Below are 20743 nucleotides of genomic sequence, written 5' to 3'. Positions count from 1 at the left end.
TCTAACTTTAATAAATATTGGTGATAGGCATCTAATTACCTGCAGTATAAAATTACTAAAATGAGGGTAGGGAAATTATAGGGTATTTTTTTAGCACTACTCTCATATCCCCATTCTGGAGTGCTATGCTTTATGCTAAGCTCCACTGCCACCCTCTCAAGAGAGTCATTCCCTGGAAAAATTAGAAACTTACTGCAAATAAATAAAAGATGAATAAATAGATACATATATAAATAGATAACTAGACAAGTAAATAACTAGATAAAGGTTTCAAACTTTTCCAAAGACATAGCATGTTATAATCTTAAAAGCTAAAAGAAACTGGGGCACCTGGGTGGCTCAGTCGGTTAAGCGTCTGCCTTCGGCTCAGGTCATGATCCCAGGGTCCTGGGATCGAGTCCCGCGTCAGGCTCCCTGCTCAGTGGAGAGCCTGCTTCTCCCTCTCCCTGCCGCTCTGCCTATCTGTGCTCGCTCTCTATGTCTCTGTCAAATAAATAAATAAAATCTTAAAAAAAAAAACAACCTACAAGAAACCAACATGTATCAATGAGTATCAGACACATTTTATGTAGCAAGAGACTTTTACAGTCTTTGAAACACAGACTCATAGCTGTTATCCACTCTGCCAATGGGGCAGAAAGCCAAGATGGCTTCATTTTCAAGAAGGGGGCAAGGAGGAACATGATGACACATAACTGATATGCCTCTTGCCGTGTGAGGAACCAACAGCAAGTATCATCAGGTAAAACGTCCTTGACTCTAGGCAAGAGAATGTGTTTCTTTCAACAAAAAGCTGTCCCTCAATTGTAAGCCCAACTTAAAAACTGAATGAGATGGGGCGCCTGGGTGGGTCAGATGGTTGAGCATCTGCCTTCGGCTCAGGTCATGATCCCAGGGTCCCAGGATCGAGCCCCACATTGGGCTCCTGGCTCAGCAGGGAGCCTGCTTCTCCCTCTCCCTTTCCCTCTGCCTCTCCCCCTGCTCATGTTCTCTCTCTGTATCTCTGTGTCTCAAATGAATTAAAAAAAAAAAAAATCTTTAAAAAAAAAAAACTGAATGAGAAGACTGTGTGATCAAGAGAGCTGACACCGAAGTCAGGGTCCATGGACCAGTGGTAGCTTAACAAGACTTGACGTGGTACAAGGAGGGAGACAAGCCCCCACGCTCAACTGCATTTCTGCCACTCAGCTTCAAACATCTTTCCAGGTCTCAGTCCTTTCCTCTCAAGCTCACTGTTGGCATAAAAATATCACCTTCAATATAAGTGATAAACATTTAAACTTTTATTCACACGAAAAATGTACAATGTAAGCTCTCCACACACAAAATGAAGAGTGCTGTCACTAATCTGAGGGTCAGATATTAAATGCTTGGCACAGCACTATCTGTGTGAGCCTATTATTGTCCGACTTTCAGTTTTTTCACCTCCTGAGCAACAAGAATGAAAAAAAACAACAAATTCACTTGTTCCACTTTTTAAAAGATTTTATTTATTTGAGAGAGAGAGCGTGCATGTGTGCATGCGAGAGTGAGGGGGAGGAGCAGAAGGAAAAGGAGGGAGAGAATCTCAAGCAGACTCCTTGCTGAGCGCAGAGCTGGACACCGGGCTCAATCTCACGACCCTGACTGAGATCATGACCTGAGCGGGAGCCATCCAGGTACCCCTCACTTGTCCTACTTTAAAAACAAGAAGATGTCATTCATAATCAGGAGAAAAGACACATGCTAATAAAAAGTGTTAGTGGTAGGAATAATTAATTACCACAAAAGCACAGATAACTGATAATAAACTGAAAAGCATTAAGATTTGGACCCAGCAGTTCAAAAGAAAGCATGTCTAGTAATCAAATTCTATATTAACTTATGCATATTATTTAATTTATTCCTAAATGAACTAAGTATCAAAAGTATAAATAGTAGGGGCGCCTGGGTGGCTCAGACAGTTAAAGGGACTGACTCTTGGTTTCAGCTCAGGTCATGATCTCAGGGTCCTGAGATAGGGCCCTATGTGGTGCTCTACGACACTCGTGGAGCTGGCTTAAGATTCTCTCTCTCCCTCTCCCTCTGCCCCCTTCCACCCACTCCCATGCAGGTGTGCGCGCTCTCTCTCTCTCTAAAAAAAAAAGGTATAAATAGTATGCATCCTTCTTTGTATATTTTTCCTGTGATAACTATTCATTTATCTGGGGGACGTTCACTCTCCCTTTTCATTCTAAGAATGCTACAATATCTAATTTTTAAAAGAAAGTCATTTGTTTTTAAGTAAGATTTATAATTTACATACAGTAAAATTCACACTTAACAAAGATTTAGAACACTTCCATCACTCCAAAATTTCCTTCATCCTGTTTGTAGGTGACTTCCCTCTCCCACCCCCAGGCAACCACTGATCTGATGTCTGCCTCTTTTCCAGAATATTATATAAATGGAATTACTCAGTAAGTAAGTAACTAAAATATGGCTCCTTTCACTAAGCATAATGCTTCTGAGTCACCCATGCTGCTGACTGTATCAATAGTGCACTTTTTTTAAATTGCTAAGTGGTACTCCATGCATATGCATGGATCACAATTTGTTTATCCATTTACCAGTTTACGGACCTTTGCATTGTTTCCAGTTTTAGGCTGCTATGAATAGAGCTGCTATAAACATTTGCATACAGGTCCTTGTGTGGATATGTGCTTTCATATTTATTGGGGTATATTCCTAGAAGTGGGATTGTGGGCTATACTAGGGCCAAGTGTATAAAACAAATCAAGCATATAAAACAAATCACTCTTTGAAGCAATAGTCCATGCAGTTTAAAGGTCACACGCACACAAAAATCAAACCAAAAAACCCATTCTAAGAATTTTACATGACTCCCGATTGCAATGTATTACTATTTAATAACTGCTCGGCAACAGCAGTGGTTTCTCAAGCTGGGTTATACATCAGAACCACCTAGGAGCTGGAACTTGGGCACCAGTCCAGAGATTTCTATATAGTTGCTCTGGGTAAGGCACAGGCACTGGTACATTTCCTTTTCTAAGTGTTAGATTCCTTCTCCCTTTTTTTATTTTGCATTTTGAAAAGTTTCAAACATACAGAAAAATAAAGACAATAATGTAAGAACCCCCATTTATATATCATCTGGAGTTGAAAATATTTTATCATTTTTACTTCGTTAATTTTTTTCTTACTGAAGTAATTTAAGAGTCTTAGTTTCTACCAACTGAACTAGCCAGGCACTTCTGAAGTATTTTAAAATAAAATACAAACCTCATGACATTTCATCTCAAAATACTTAAAAATACATCTCTAAAAAGTAAGTCCATTTTCTTACATGATTACAACAGCATTCTCACACCAAACAAAAAATAATTTGTTTCTACCACGTAATACCCAATCCGTACCCAAATTTCCCTGTCAAAGCTCATAATATATAGTCAGGGATGAACCACTGATTTATAATAATATGTGAAACATAATGACTATTTTCTTCCAGTTTTTTCCCCTCCTTTTTTTTCTTCCTGTTTTTTCCACATTTAAGAACATTCATTTCCTAAAGAAATTTAAAACAATATCACAGGGGCGCCTGGGTGGCTCAGTCGTTAAGCGTCTGCCTTCAGCTCAGGTCATGATCCCAGGGTCCTGGGATTGAGCCCCGCATCGGGCTCCCTGCTCGGCGGGAAGCCTGCTTCTCCCTCTCCCACTCCCCCTGCTTGTGTTCCCTCTCTCACTGTCTCTCTGTCAAATAAATAAATAAATTCTTTAAAACAATATCACAAAGTAAAAGAGTAAAGGCAGTTAATAAAATTTACCTGAAAAGATCCACCTCATGAACAGTAGGTAAAATAACAGATATATGTGTGTCTGCCTGAGATAAAAAAGAAAAAATACAGATGTCACTAAAATTTACAGAAATTGATTTTTTATATATCTATCTTGTGATCAATAAACTATGTCGCCCTATCTTTTAAGATTCTCTTCCTCCAGAAGGAGCCACAAAGAGAATGGGTCTTACCAATCTCCCCTAACACAGAAGATCAAGGATGACAGATATCTTGGATAAAGCATTAACCTAATAGGCAGATGTTAGATTAATTCATGACTGCATGAAATACTACCATAACATAACAGGCAAAATCAGTTTTCCTACTGCTTTCCATTTTAATTCAATTCAAACAATGGGAGTGCAAATACACCAGTTAAAATAGTTCAAATAAAAACTTCAACCCCACCCATGAACAGATGTAGCTTTGGTGGAAATGAAAGACAATCATAACTACAGAATCCTTTTGACTGCGTTTCCTACAAAGAAAAGTCTGTTGACCACTCTTCTAAGAAATTAAGAGGTTTTATGTATTTTCCCCTAGTCTTCACAGCTACAGTATAAATTCTGAGTTCTCTAGTCTCTACCACATAACAAGAAAAACAATCTGAGAAACATTAGAAAGTTTATTATCAATTCATTACAAAATTATTTAATGGGGTATTTCAGTAATATTCAGAAATATATCATAAACCCAAGAAACTCTGCATTTGCTAGTTTAAGAATTCGGTTAAAAAGACTATATATGCTGGATTATCCTACCACAGTACTACACTACCTGCTGAGTTAACTGTGCTATTTGAGTTGTCCCAGGCTTGTCATGACATGTGGGAATCCGTACCTTAAAGAGAAAGAGAAGAAATTAACTTTGGCTACAAAAGAATGTCTTTTATATAATTTGTGAGTCCCATTACAAAAAGGATCAGAAACACTCTTACCACTAAAAATGTGCACTCAGCAAGGCTAAAAAGCCACAAAAACAAAGTATTTACATCAGATTTAAAAACTACAGTCTCATTTATCTTTAGTGACAGCAGAAGGTAAGTGAACCAAGGTTTCTATATTCCCATACACGTGGAAATCACTAACCCACTGAGAAGCAAATGTGCTGGAAAACAGAAAAAGGGCATCAGCTTCATACTGCTTCCTGTTTATTGTTCCAATCTTTGCTTCATTAATACACACACGCCCAAACACACCCTCTCAAGCTTGACAAACTATGGGATAAATCTAACAGGAAACCATGAGAACTTTCAACCCAGAACTACGAGTACTATTTTGATGATCTCCCAGGGAAAAAAACAGAACACATTCTACAGAAATGAGTACATCTAAAAACAGAGCATTGCCAAAAATAAGTCCAACTTGAAAATGAATTGCAAAAGCATTTAGAGAACATTCACACAAAGCCTGCAAGCAAAATGTTAACTCATTAAGGAAAAGAAAGGAAAGGAAAAGAAAAGAAAGGAAAAGTGAATAGAGCACAATACCCTGGGATGGACATGTTTGGTCTGACATCACACATTAAGATCATTTAAACCTAAGACCCAATGGCTTTCCTAATTTCTTTTAATTTTTACTAATTCATACTCAATTCTACAAAATATTTCACCCATCTCTGGAGGGCCACAGAGTTGCAGAAGTCTAGAAGGTGGCATTTACGTTCACATGTATTATGTAAGAACGACACCTCTGTGCAAACTCTACAGGATGAAATGGGACACGTGGCCCCTGGAGTTGTGTGACTAATGGCTCTGTGCAGCAGGAGGAACTGTGATATCTCTGTAACTCCTCACATACAAGTGAAAGCAGTAATGGGACTGGACATCATCAGGAAGTTAAAAAGTAAAACTCATCTATGAACTTCCTAGAGTTCCTTAGAAAAGGAGACAAATGAAATAAAAGGTATTACCTTCATTACAACCCCCATAATAGGCAGGTGTAATGTCTTCCCTGGCACTGGGGCAGGCCATCGGTCAACATCATTACAAGCTGAAAAAATAAAATATTTCCTTATTATAAGTTCAAATATTAAAATATGAAAAATAAAACATTAGAAATTAGAACTCCACTTTCTATAGAGCAGGACAAATATACTAGAAAGGTGGAAGATAAAAGGTAAAAGAAAAGTAAAAGTAGTGAAAATATCTTACATTTCACCAGAAATATACCTGTATTCTAGGATATAAACTGGTTCATAAATTTTTTGAAAGCAACAAAATGATAGGTTTAAAAGGAGTTTTCCTATTCACTTATTACTAGTAAAATTAGCTACAAAAGCATACCACCTGGTAGAGGCCTCTGTACTGACATAAAGATTTCTGTTTAAATAGTACTCTGAGAAGCAGAGCTGCCAACTCCATATTTGTTTATTATTACCCTAATAAATAGGCATCATCTATGTTGCAAAAGGAGATAATAAAAGATACGGTCTTTGGTGTTTGTAGGTAAAGGTGCAGAAGAGTTTTACATCTCTCTCCTACCATATAGCCCTTAAAATTCTTAACTAATTTTTTTTAGAAAGTCAACTTTATACTTATCAGCCATTTCCAGTAAAATTTTTAAAACTCCTTCTTAAAGGTATCTAACTCACACAAAGTTTAACTTACCTGCTTCCAAATAAGGTTCACTCTTTTCAAAATATTCTGGTGCTATCTGTTTGAGCACAGTGTGAAAAAAATGAATATAAGGTAGTTTGCTGATCAAAACCAAGGACTGGAGAGAAAAAAGAAATATGTCTTTTTATTTTCCTAATGATTATAACTTAAACTTGTCATTTCTTACATAATCAATTATTAACAAGCTAAATTCAGCAAAAAGTGTGGATTTTGAAATAAAGCTTTTGCAGTAGATGGTTAAAAGAAAAACTACATAAAACTACAGTTGCAGAATGCAAAAAAGTTTCACTTTATTACAGCTTAAGAGCATAAAGGCATAGCATAGTCACAAATTCTCCTGCTCTTCAGGAAAAAGAATTTCCTATCAGTAGACAAATGTCATGGATAATTTCCAAGGCCTCGCTACTATTGTCATTAGCAAAACAGTATCAGGAATTAGCCAGATGAACTCTTTCTAATACAGAAAGAACAAATTATGATGCTCTTTCAAACTAAGACCTATGACTGTTGTATTTTAGTTTTCAATAGTCATAGCCATATACTTAGAAATTGTGACTTGGGGTGCCTGGGTGGCTCTGTCAGTTAAGCATCCAACTCTTGATTTCAGCTCAGGTCCTGAGATCAGGGTCCTGGGATTGAGCCCCGCATCAGGTTCTGCGCTCAGCATGGAGTCTGCTTGTCCTTCTCCCTCTGCTTCTCCCCTACTACATGCTCCCCCCCCACCGGCTCTCATAAATAAATAAATTAATTAAATCTAAAAAAAAAAAGAAATTGTGACTTTATAGTTGGATCACTTCAGATAAGGATTATACCAATCTTTTTTTATCTATTTTTCTTGAAAACTACTTTTTACTTTTCCATCCAATATCAAGTAGTAGTCAAGGCACATTCTAGTTACAAAAGGTAAAGGCATGTTCCTGTTAGTTGGGATTAAATCTGAACCAATATTTTTTAAGATGGTGGTTAGAAAATTTATTAAAAGTTTATTTATTTAAGTAATCTCTACACCCAACATGGGGCTTGAACTAATAACCCCAAGATCAGGAGTTGTGTGCTCTTCTGACTGAGCCAGCCAGGTGCCCCTAATTTTTTTTAAGAAAATAAAATGATTGTACATTTAGAGTGGAAACAGTAATGACTAAGATGTTGCTAAAGTGTATTTACTGACTCTTATCGGTTTAAAAAAGATACTGCAGGCTTTTATTAGTTGTAACAATACTACAATCATCTGTTTATCCTTTCCCTTATTACAAAATGTGAAAATTAAGCAGATTCTTCTGGCTTTTGATAGTTTCAAACAATATCTATAATTTACTGACAGGAATGTAGCACAGAGATAGCAGAAAGGCAAAATTCAATACTAGTTAAAAATCTAGGGACAGGGTGCCTGGGTGGCTCAGTTCGTTAAGCGACTGTCTTCAGCTCAGGTCATGATCCTGGAGTCCCAGGATCAAGTCCTGCATCGGGCTTCCTGCTCAGCAGGGAGTCTGCTTCTCCCTCTGACCCTCCCCCCTCTCATGCTCTCTCTCTCTCTCTAATAAATAAATAAATCTTTAAAAAAAAAGGAAATCTAGGGACAGGTGTCTATAATCTAAAAACACAAAAATAAAATGTAAGTTGTAGTATGTTTAAAGAAAAAGTATCAAAGACTTTAAAGACTATTCATCCTTACAGTTTCTATTTTTCTAGCCACAATATAAAAATATTTTCCCTTAGTGTATAAGAAATTTACCTTCTGGAAGTAGCCTCTTTTTAGACTTTTATCTCGAACTTGTCGGAAATACACATATCCGTAAAAATAAGCAGGATCCTTCTATGAAAGAAGTGACAAATAAAAAAAAAATACATATTGCCATGCTTTATTATTATCATCATGCTCCTTTTTAAACCTGAACTGAAATATGAGGTATACACAAAGAGCTCGTTATGCTTTTCCACCAACACAAATAATCATGACAGTAACTGGCAGATATAAACCTGCTAGCTTGCCCAGAGGGGAAATAATTATACCTAAAGTACTGAAGTCGGATTTTTCCCACTATAATTTACTCAGCTTGTGTTCTTTATTCATATTTGTACTAGTTAATGGAAGTCAGGAAACAAAATTCTGTTTCCCCCAATGCTGTATATATATATATATTTTAACTGTGCCTACAAGTATGAGTTAGGGGTCAGTCTTAATAAAATGAGGTATCCTAATGTAAAATTTCAAGAGAGAGAGAAAAAGGACTTAAGTGCCTATCTGAATCTTACAAAGCCAGTTCTATTTTTACCTAATAAAAATGAAACACTGAAATGTTTATCAAAATATAATTTGAAAGTGACTACATTCCAAAAAACATAAGAAGTTTTTGTATCCTAATGAAATAAACTTTGACCCAGTTCCTAACTGGATTGTTACTCTTTGCTCAAATATTTATTGACCACCTACTTTGAACAAGGCATTGTGTTAGAGAAGTTAAAAGATGCTTCAGATACAGTTCCTGAAGGAGCTCATAATCTAAAGAGGGATAAAAACAAAGCTCCAGGCGGGTATATAGAAAGCACAAAGTGTTAAAAGGAGGCCAAGAGGGAAGAGATTACCTCTGTCTATGGGGATCAGTAAAGATTTCATGGAGGCAGCTGTTTTTAAATTGGGCATTGAAGGATGGATATGATTTAAACAAAGACAAAGACATTCCAAGTTTAGAGAGCCAGGAGTTTGAGCAAAAACAAGGAGAGACAGAAAAATACAAGCCACCTCAGGAAAAAGCACATAGTTCAGTTTGGCTAAAATATGGCATCTGTATAGAAAGGAGATAAAGTTGGAAATTGGAAAGGTAAAGGTCTTAATTTGGAAGGCCCAAAAAGTGAGGATGAGGAAATAGTACTATCATTAGCTCTTTATTCATTAAGCAACATAGTCATTTTATATTTATTTTTATATAATATATATGTATACTTTAGCTAGCAACATTGTGTAAAATACATTACATCAAAAAAACCCCACAAAAGATGAGATATCTTTGGGCAAATTTCTTATCCTCAACAGCCCTCAATTCCCTTATTTGCACAAGGAACTCTCTCAGAACACTGTAAGGAGGATTAATGAGATAACACATGCTTATTAATACAGTGCCTGGAACATAACAAGCTCCAATAAATAGTAGCTATTATTAACAGTTGAAAGAATATGTCAATACCAATATCAAAAGGTCGTGGAAAGGAGTAGATGGCTATAAAACATTTCGAAGGTAATATCTTTGCTAACTGGGAGAGGGTTCCTGTCATTAATGGAACCAGGGAGGTTAACTGTAAATGCTGATTTCAGGCAAATGATGTTATACTGGATGTGCTGATAGGACATCCAGATGGAAATGTTCCTCATGCAGTTAGAGATGGAAATGTGGAATACCAAACAGAGACCTACCTCTGAAATCATCTGAATTACTAAAATTGTCTTTAATAAATAATAACTGTAAAACAAACTCATTAAAAAAATCAAAATGAGACAACTATAATTCTATCATAAAGTAGGGAATCTTCAACTTCAGTGATATTTACTGGTATGGTACCACCCCAACTCCACATCCAAACAAAGAGTTATTAAAAATTGAAGGAAAATCACCTCAACATTCTAATCAATTTCTATACTTCACAACAGCATTATGTGTTTCAAGAACAGTAACTTTATAAAGTCCGTTTCTTTCACATGCTGAATCCTTATAAAATGGACTCACTTAGGAAATCGAGCAGTGTAATATAGTAATAAGACAAAACCAAAATATTTCTGAATGCTGTAAGAGGTAGCTGAGTTCTAAAGTTTCCTCTCACATGGACATTTTTCTATTACTACTTTTCCAACCTTTAAGTAAACTGGTAAATCTTTGTCATAATGATCCAGGAGACAATGCAGTGACACTCTCCTCCCAGAAGACTGTCGAAATCTAAAACAAAACTGGGTATCTCCAAGACAACCTAATGAAAACAAAAATGAAAGTAATTAAGAATAGCATAGTATAACATTTCTTTATCCAGATTCATCAAATGTTAGAGCCAAAAAGGTCCTATGAATTGTTTAAACCCATTTTATCATGTTTTAGAGAAAAATAGGAGATCCTGAGAGTTCGAGTGACTTGTCCAAAGCCATCTTTGCTGGTTAGAGGTAAAGCCATTAGCAAAACACACACCTTAACTCCTAGGTCTCTTTACTATTTTTCCTATTCCTATTTCCCCCATTTAATTAAAAAAAATTTTAAACTGTTTGCATGTAATGTTGACTCACAAACATAATAATGAGAAAAAGAAGCCAAATACAAAAGAACATATACTGTTCAAATCCATTTATACACACACACACACACACACACACACACACACAGACATATACATCTATTTTTAAGCAGGCAAAACTAAACTACAGAGTTTAGGGATGCATGGTTGGGTGATAAAAGTATAAAGAAAAGCAAGACACTTACCACTAAGAATCAGAATTGTGGTTGCATTTGGAGGAGGTGGGAAATAGTGCTTAGGAGGGGACATGAGGGGGCTTCTAAGGTGCTGACAATGTTCCATTTCTAGACCTTGTATGTGTTTTACATTTCACAATGAGAAGTTTCTTTTAAAAGACATAATATAGCAGAATCAGGAAGTCCCCCAGTAATAGATTCACTATTTTCATCATTTTAATTTAATTTAAAAAGTTTTTGGTTAATAAAGTTTTTAAACATTAATCACTTCTAGCAAACCTCTTAAAACATGTAAACTTTACCTAAACTGTCTGGCAATAATTACAAAAAACCATGAAGAGTCTTAAAAAGTAAAAGACACATTAAGTAGCTTGTCACTGAAATTCTTCCTGGTTATTACATTTAGAACTAATAAGATTAAACTAAGTATGAAATGTGCTCAAGATTTTATTACTTACTATTACACAAAGAAGCACTCATATTTCCTTAGCACATGAAGTTCTTAACAAAGGAAGCAGAAACCTGATATGTTTAAGTTTTTAAAAAGCAACTCTATATAAACCCAAATGTAATCATAGAAATTAATATTTCTTTGGTGGTGGAGGAAAGAAACACAGGGGACTGGATAGGTGAAGTCAGTTTCTTTACTTGTTACAGTAGTTTAAAAATAAGGAAAACACGTGAAACTGAGATAATGGAAAATACTTCTAGCATTGTTTTAGTTCAAGAGATGTATATGCTGGGGCGCCTGGGTGGCTCAGTTGGTTAAGCAACTGCCTTCGGCTCAGGTCATGATCCTGGAGTCCCGGGATCGAGTCCCGCATCAGGCTCCCTGCTCGGCAGGCAGTCTGCTTCTCCCTCTGACCCTCTGACCCTTTTCCCTTTTGTGCTCTCTGTCTCTCATTCTCTCTCTCAAATAAATAAATAAAATCTTAAAAAAAAAGATGTATATGTTGATGATTCAATTTTTCCCTTTAGAAGACATTTAAGTATTGTTTAAAAAAAAAAAAAGAGCCGACACGAAAAAACACTCAACATCATTCATCATCAGGGAAATGCGAATCAAAACCACAATATCACCTCACACCTGTCAGAATGGCTAAAATCAAAAACACAAGAAACAACAAGTAATGGTGAGGATGTAGAGAAAAAGGAACCCTCCTACACTGTTGGTGAGAACGCAAACTGGTGCAACCACTGTGGTAAACAGTATGGAGTTCCTCAAAAAATTAAACATAGAACTACCCTACAGCCTAGTAATCACACTATTGGGTATTTACCCAAAGAATACAAAAACACTAATTCAAAAGGATATATGCACCCTTATGTTCACTGCAGCATTATTTATAATAGCCAAATATGGAAGCAGCCCAAGTGTCCATCAACAGATGAATGGATAATGAGGATATGGTGGGTACACACGCACACACACACACATACCGCATCTTGCACATGTATATACACACAATGGAATATTACTCAGCCATAAAAAAAGAATGAAATCCTGCCATTTGCAACAACATGGATGGATCTAAAGAGTATAATGCTAAGTGAAATAAGTCAGAGAAAGACAAGTACCATACGATTTCACTCATGTGGAATTTAAGAAGCAAAACAAACAAAGGGAAAAAAGAAAGGGAGAGAGACAAATCAAGAAACAGACTATAGAGAACAAACTGATGGTTACCAGAGAGGAGGTGGGTAGAGAGACAGGTGTAATAGGTGATGGGGATTATAGAGTACACTTATGATAAGCAATGAGTAAAGTACAGAATTGTTGAATCACTATATTGTACACCTGCAACTAATACTATGTTGTATGTTAACTGTACTGGAATTAAAATTTAAAACTTAAAATATTTTTTACAAAAGAAAAGAAAGAAAGAAAATTCCACCTAGAAGTATACACTAATTTCTCTGAGACACTTAGTAAGATAGAGCAGGAAAATGCAATGGCTCATAGTAACAATACAGATTTATTTTGATTAGATTGTAGGGTATCAGGATTGCCTTGCCCTTCCTAGATATCATTTTCAGCATGGCAAATGTAAAAAATCTGGCTGCAAATCGATAATGTCTCCTTTCCTATCCTGATAATGGCGAGGTCAAGATGGAGAACAGTCAGGGAGTTGGTATTTCTTTAGTAACCTTCAGTGTGTGAAGAGACAGACCCCTGAAACATAAACCAGGAACCATTTACCTCAGTTGACAAGGCTAACATGGCTAAAGCCTTTTTGACCTGGTGAACTATCTTCCTGAACAATTCTGTACAGCTTGTGGGTGCAGCCGGTCAATGGAAAGTCCTCACAGCGTACCCATGATCTGAGAACGGGGTGGGTGGACAGGGATTTACGGCCACGGGAGTTTTATTACTTCCTTTTCACAAAACTCAGCATTCCTTGCATTTTCCAGATGCTATATATCTGTTTTTAAAATCCAAAATTTGGCTCCTAAAGATAAAAGTCACTCAAATACAACAAGATATTGAAACCTAAAAACAAACCAAACAAAATTTTTTTGTTAGGAAAGTCACAGGATCTAAAGGTCTGTGTGGATAGCAGGTGGAGGAAATGGAGGATTGGCAAATCATTGCACTGGGAATCCCAAAAGCATTCTTCTTTATCTGTATACCAGAGAGTCTAAATCTTGTTTTACTTTTTTAAAGCGTGCACCATGGAAACAAAACCTAGATTATGATTCTTTCCTAAAGACTGCTCTACGTACCTGGATTTCCTTCCATAACAATAACAGATATTTTGGGAAAAGTTAAATCCACTTCAAAGTTGGCACAGGAATCCCAACATGCATTTCATAAATATATAAGTGAAACAAACTGGATAATCACAACTGAGACTAGCACTCTCAAGTACATATAAAACTCACAGCCTATTGCTGTCTAGATTAATGTTCATCTCCTAAGATGGCAAGATGTCTGTTTTTAAGACCTTTTGTCAATTTTATTTCTAAGTATCCACCATTCTTAAAGTAAAACAAACCCTACTTCATCTGATGTGCAGCTTATAAGGAAGGCATTACAAAACATCTGTAGGTCACTCAAGTGCGTAAAATACCAAACAAATTCTGATTTACATGGATTACACTTCTAACAAAAAGGGACACAGGGAGAGACTGACTACAAAACTAAAAATAAACAAGGCTATCCAAACACCATGTAATTAGCTTCTTAGCCTTGAAGATCATGCAGAGAAGTGAAAAAAAGCCATGAAAACCAGCTGTGATCTGAAAGAGAAGTGTTCAGCGTAATCCACCGTGCCTCCAATCACGTAAAATCAGTTCATCCTGTAATGCATTACAACTCAGCTTACTCTGAGTCCTTGAAGTCCAATCCAACACTCACTATATTCAGAACTACATGTGTGGACTTTGTAAGGAAATGAGGAATGATCCTATAGGACCTCTCTATCATTATTTCATTAACAGGAAAACATACTAAGAGATTCCAATAATTCCAGGTTAGAATAAAAGCCCTACTGGGATCTCTCAAAGGCTTTTTTTTTTTTTTTAAACCAAGACACCATTTCTTTTTTACATAATTCCTGAAAGCTGAGTTGCAAATGTATAGGAAAGAACTCTGGAAGCATTTATAAGGTAAGGAGAAAATACTTTAAAAAATAAAATGTCAAATCTCCCAAATCAGGTTAACTAAACTAAAATAACAGGATATTAGAAGTAACCACAAAAGGAAAGGGAACTGGAGTGCCTTTGCTTCATAGGGTTCTAACTGTGTGTGGTCTAAGATGTGGAATGTTCTGGTCACTAGAAGCCTGAAAAGCTGTTTTGAAAGGGAAATATAAGGGGTAACCTGAAAGATTTCAACAATTAGGACCACACAAAGGGAGAGTTTGAAAAAGACCAGCAAAACCAAGCTTAGTAATAATAGCAAACACTTACATGTTGCTTTTTACATGCTACCCACTATTCCAAGTGCTTTACATATATTAACACAAACTATTACAAGTAATTGATGGCCACGCTTCACAACCAGATTCACTCTGTTGTGTGTGTATGTTTTTTTAACTCACTGCTTTAACAGAGTTCTTGGTAAGCTTCCAAATCCTGAACTGAAAGTAAACTACTTACTATAAATCCAAACATACCAATGTTGCTGGTTTTCGATCTCTTCACTATTGCAACAGTTTATTGCTCCTTGATGCAACATAACAGTTATTTAAAAGTTGAACCAACTGAAACCAAAAAGACATGACTGACATCATCAAACTAAGAATCGCAATCACCGACTTGTTAGGCTGAAATTGAGTCTGCATTCTAATATTCTATTTCAATCCATTTTCATATATTAAGGTATAACCAATATCCTTAGTATAAAATTCAACAAAAATACCACATGAAAAATAGTTACCTGAATTTGAATCTGGAAAAGACAAATAGCAAATATTGGTTTTCTGAAAAAGAAAACAAAAGCTATATATGCTGACACACACACCAATAAAGACAAATAGAATATAATAGCAGACTATACGGAGCAATATTTTTACTTACTTCTTTATCAGTAAGCTTGGAATGTTGAGGATAAATTACCTGGAAAAAAAAAGAATTAAATCTTGTTAGACAAATATACTGGGTATATATTATAGACATTAGCAGGTACTTCTAATGCCAGTTGGCTATGGTCAGAAGTTTTAAGAAATAGTTCACAAACTTCAATAATGACACATGGGAGAAGCTGGGAGAACTAAGTGGGATTTACATTGGGAAAAAAAATTTTCTGAGTCAAAGTTACCTCTAAAAGAATGGTGAAATCTTGGTTTATCAAGAATAATTTACCAAATGAATTACTAATAACTTAAAGCTTATTGAGTCTTTTCTTTGGAAACCTAAAATCTAAAGAGAATTTGATCTATCAGCTGGGTGCTACTCAAGAAATAATGATTTTCAATCGATTCTAAGAAGCAACGTGAATCACCAGCTACTTATTAAAAGAAAAATTGAAAGGAGAAAACAATTATCCATAGTTTAAGAAATCTCAAAGACTATCTCCCACCATAAAGTCTATCCTAATTTCTTCCAATCCCCTTAAATAATCATTGCATTTTCTTAGGACAGGTCAGTTTAGTGCCTGTAGTGATCACAGCCACCTTCTGAGGGAAACTCCTGCCCCATAGCCCCTGCAAAGGAAGCAAGAATAGGCCAGAACAGCTCCTGTCAGAATAAGCACTAGTAAACACCAGACCCAAAGGCAGCAACTCTACAGGCCAGCCTACCAACTACCTAGATGTGGCTGGGTGTGAAAATTCTGCCCAAAAGAACACCAGTGCTCAAGTGGACCAATCCAGACTCTCTGGGGAATGTAAAGAAGAAATGAGATTAAGAGCAGCAGGTTAGTGGCTGATAACAAAAAGGGGAGAAAACAACACAAAGAGTACCTAATTATGTTAGTGTTGGGTTGCTAAGGTCAGGATCCATGACTTCCCACTTCTGGAAGAATTCATGAGTTCTTCCCATTCCCCAGCTGCCCAAGAGCCCAATAATCTTTCATTTCCAGATATAGCATATAGTAATATCACATTATAAACCATATTAAAGTGGTTTCACACATTTCTTTCACTTAGTTAGTCCTCACAATAATAGACAAGGCCAGTAGTGGTATCCCCTCTGTATATATAAGAAAACTAAAATAAGAAAAAAGATGGGGAGAACTAATACTTAATGAGCATCTTCCGGAGTTTTTAATTTTCACAACAATTCTGTCAATTTTCCCTGCCTTTACAGAAGAAGGGGCAAGTTCACAGTAGTTAAATAACTCTTCTGAAGTTTACCTGTTTAGTAAGTGCCAGAGGTAGGGCTTGAACTTGGGCCTGTCTGATTCCAAAGTACACAAGCCACCATTCTCCACTCCACGCTTAGCAGTGATCATACTGGGCAATCAGCCCTCTTTCCCCACTAGCTAGGATGTGGCATATCATCCTTCTCAATCTGGGGCTACGGGGAAGGTCTAGAGAGCTGATACATTACATGAAAACCACCTACCATTTCTGGAATAGAGAATGACACCAAAGCCAATATTCTACTTACTCTGCTTTGTATCCCATGTTCTGACCTATCTAAATTAACCTGTTTCCACAATTCATGAAGGCAAGAATCTGGTCTGTTTTGTTCACCACTCTATCTTTATACCTAGAATAGTCTCCACTGTATAGTAAACACTAAGAATATATTTCTTCAATAAGTGGATATACCCTCAAATTAGTTCAACAACTCAATTTTAAGAATATGTAATTCTTCTTCATGCGTACATAGATCTCCCTTGCTTCACCTTGAGACCATTTTACCTTGTTACCTTTAAAGTAGAAATGGCAAACTTATAACCTATTTAGCCTTATTTTATGAAAATCTCATTACATGTAAATTATACCAGAGTTATCATACTGGTCAATTTAGTGGCCTGTAGTAATAGCTTTATCTTAGACTCTAAACTCAGTTTTATGTGCGTGCCCTTCAGATTTTTCTTTCCTGAAATTAAAATATGAACTCAAAAGCAAATATACAAAATTTCATTTTTTTGTTACATAAAGACTTCACAGTGGTTCCTTTGGACTTTGGTTTCCTATGGTTTAAAATACCGGCATGACAATATAGAAAAAAATGTTGGTAAATTTTACCCATATATATGAGTACCTTAAATATATATAATACGTGTGTATACATCTGTGTGTTTGTGTGTGTGTACTGAAGGGGCTTTTGTATGCTATATATATTTAAGTAAGCTAAAAAGATGTAAGAACTACATAACCTATCAAGACTGCCTTTTAAAAACTCCGATTGTACTAGATTGTCAAACTATTCTAGAATTTCATTTTAATGTGCCCTCTTAGGACTGTCCAGGGTTTTATTTTGGAATAGATACAATATTCAAAAAGAAGTAATGTATCTTTATATGCTATAGGTATGAAAATGTCCACAGAGTACTTAAGATCAAAAAATAGAAAAAAAATCATACTTAATTCTAAAACTTCAGTTAAACTTCCTAGGTAAAAATTTTTTTTAAAAAAACATAACCACTGCTAAGTATCTCAAACTGCACAAAATGCCAAAGTTACTAGGATTATCTATGTACATACTTTATCTTGTAAAAAAAAAAAGTATAAATTTAAGTATGGGCAATCAATATTAGTTTAGTCAGTTAGCTCCTGATAACTATACAGGCATTAATCAACTGTGGATTGGCCCCAGTACCTGGAGACGCCTCCCGCTTGAAGTTTCCTCTCTCCACAGCTCAAGTCCAGACATCTCTGTCCCCCAGGCCACTGGCATTCCTGGGAGGCATCAAAGGGGGACAGAGAGCATCAGCTAATGTCACCCTGGTTCTGTTACCTATGTTAAGATCTTCCATGTTATAAGAAATAAGGGAGAGGTGGCCAGGTAATAAGCCAAGAAAAAGTAAGTTTTATTTGATATCATTATTAAGGCCTAAAAATGATGACATAGCATAAATATTTCACATCATGATGTAATAGGAAAAAAGTACCCCAGAAAAAATATTAATATATCTACTAGAAAATAATATTATAAAATGTTTTAAATCGGGTTATTTTCTTCAAAGATATGTCTACCTGCCACTTGCCCCTGCACACCCTAACATTCCCACCCTAGTGTAGGAGTAATTACGGTCCCAGGAGAAAGAAAATTAGGAACACCAGTTAACTTACTGCTATACCACTTGGACATGGGAAAAATTCATGCCTGCCATGCATCCCACTTATCTGTGAATGGGTGCCTGCCTTTTGCCATGTCACTCAGTGTCTGTTTCCATTGCACAACCCTACCTTGCATCTCAGGCCCAGCAGAGACTACATCCCAGGCCATCCCAGGCCTGCCTTGATCTTCTACATAAACATTAACTCACATATAAACATCATCAAAACAACATTAAAAAAAGAGGATTAATTCCAAACCTAGTAAGAACCCTGGCTGGCTCTCAGTCCGTGGAGTGTGCAACTTTTGATCTTGGGGTTATAGGTTTGGGACCCACACTGAGTGCAGAGATTACTTAAAAATAAAATCTTACTTACTTACTTATTTTTAATTTTTTAAAGTAGGCTCCACATCCAGCATGGAGCCCAGTGCGGGGCTTGAACTCACAACCCTGAGATGAAGACCTGAGCTGAGATCAAGACTTGGATGCTTAAGCCACCCAGGTGCCCCAAAAATAAAATATTTTTTATTGTTATGTTAATCACCATACATTACATCATTAGTTTTTGATGTAGTGTTCCATGATTCATTGTTTGTGTATAACACCCAGTGCTCCATGCAGAATGTGCCCTCTTTAATACCCATCACCAAGCTAACTCATCCCCCCACACACCAAAATAAAATATTTTTTAAAAAATTATGTCTTCAAAGATTAGACAATAACACTCATTACAAATTGAAAATGGAAACTGTTTACAGGCAAAAAGACAAGTCTACATTTTTCAACTGGTTATGTATCATGTAATCTTTAAAAACTGGCTGGAAAATATTTAAGATATATTAAATATAATCTCTTTTAAAAGGCTTTTTAATATGAAAAGTAAAGCAATGACACCCCAGTAGCAGTGAGTACACCTAACACCGAGATGCTGATTGCGAAATACCATTCTGCAATAAAAAGAATCAGGGCTGGGACAGGAGAAATACAAGATGAGCCTGGAGCATCTTGTGGTGCCAGAAAGGAAAAGTTCAAAAAAAGGAGGGGGGCATGATTAAAGGACAAAGGAGCCAACCTAAAAAGGTACCAATGCTCAAAGCTGGAATGATTTGATTAACAAAACAAATAATGATAGTACTACATTATAACCCAAATAATAGGATAAGTATCCCTGAGTCCATACTGATAAGGATAAATGGATGGATGGATGAGAGAGGAGGGACAACTCTTCCTCATAAAAGAATTCCAACTAATAAATATAGGAGTAAAGAAAATAAAAAACCACTACTAGAACACCAGAATAATAATTGCTGCAGGTAAGATCCACTTACGGACACCAAATTAGCAGGCAAAGTTTAGAAAACAAGATACTGCCCAGTTTCAATCTCTAACAAAACAAACACTTATTAATTACTAAGAGAAAAACAGTAACTTTATAGTGGATAAACATGGCAGACCTCATCTCAACCAAATGATCAAGGTTAAAATCGCCAATAATGAGATTTTAATTTTAACATCCTGTACTTCTTGATATGATGTCCTGAGAAGGGCACATCATATGCGGGGTATTTTTTTTTTTTATTGAAGATTTCATTTATTTATTTATTTGACAGAGAGAGACACAGTGAGAGAGGGAACACAAGCAGGACGAGAGGGAGAAGCAGGCTTCCTGCTGAGCAGGGAGCCCAATATGGGGCTTGATCCCAGGACCCTGGGATCATGACCTGAGCGGAAGGTAGACGCTTAACAACTGAGACACCCAAGTGCCCCCATATGTGGGGTATTCTTCCCAGTAATTCATAACCTCAGACTAATCATGACAACATACCAGAAAAAACAAAATTGAAAGATGTACTACAAAACATATGAACAGTATTCCCAAGTATCAAGGTCATGAGAGACAAGGAAAGATTGAGGAACTCCACAGATAGGAGACTATGGAGATATGATACCTATATGCAATGTAGAAAACTGGATTGGATCTTGAAACAGATAAAGCACATTAGTAGAAAAACTGGTGAATCCCAATAAACTCTGTTGTTTAGTAAATTGTATCATGCCAATGTTAAGTTTTTAGTCTTGATTATTGTACTATGTTTATGTAAAATGTTAACTTCAGAGAAAGCTAAATGAATTACTTATATAACTCTATGTAAGCCAAAAATTATGTCAAAATAAGGTTTAAAAAAAG

At 36.2% G+C, this 20743-nt stretch overlaps 1 protein-coding gene across 2 annotated transcripts in view; it reads right to left on the bottom strand.

Annotated features, from left to right (window-relative positions):
* The window catches only part of DENND6A (DENN domain containing 6A), a 55762-nt gene that overhangs the window by 25712 nt on the left and 9307 nt on the right, over window positions 1–20743 (bottom strand). The window contains exons 2-9 of one of the 2 annotated variants that reach the window (XM_028110398.1): window positions 15402–15440; window positions 15262–15304; window positions 10277–10389; window positions 8165–8245; window positions 6424–6529; window positions 5727–5806; window positions 4593–4655; window positions 3804–3859 (exon numbers count right to left, since the gene is read on the bottom strand). In XM_028110398.1, the coding sequence (XP_027966199.1) occupies window positions 3804–3859; window positions 4593–4655; window positions 5727–5806; window positions 6424–6529; window positions 8165–8245; window positions 10277–10389; window positions 15262–15304; window positions 15402–15440 (581 nt within the window). The remainder of the gene's footprint in view (window positions 1–3803; window positions 3860–4592; window positions 4656–5726; window positions 5807–6423; window positions 6530–8164; window positions 8246–10276; window positions 10390–15261; window positions 15305–15401; window positions 15441–20743) is intronic. The other variant, XM_028110399.1, reaches the window with a different exon arrangement.

This window comes from Eumetopias jubatus, unplaced genomic scaffold (assembly GCF_037043125.1).
Source record: "Eumetopias jubatus isolate StellerSeaLion01/CBP00866 unplaced genomic scaffold, mEumJub1_p1.0 scaffold_1, whole genome shotgun sequence".
Classification (NCBI taxonomy): domain Eukaryota; kingdom Metazoa; phylum Chordata; class Mammalia; order Carnivora; family Otariidae; genus Eumetopias; species Eumetopias jubatus.
This window is presented reverse-complemented; position numbering and strand designations above follow the sequence as displayed.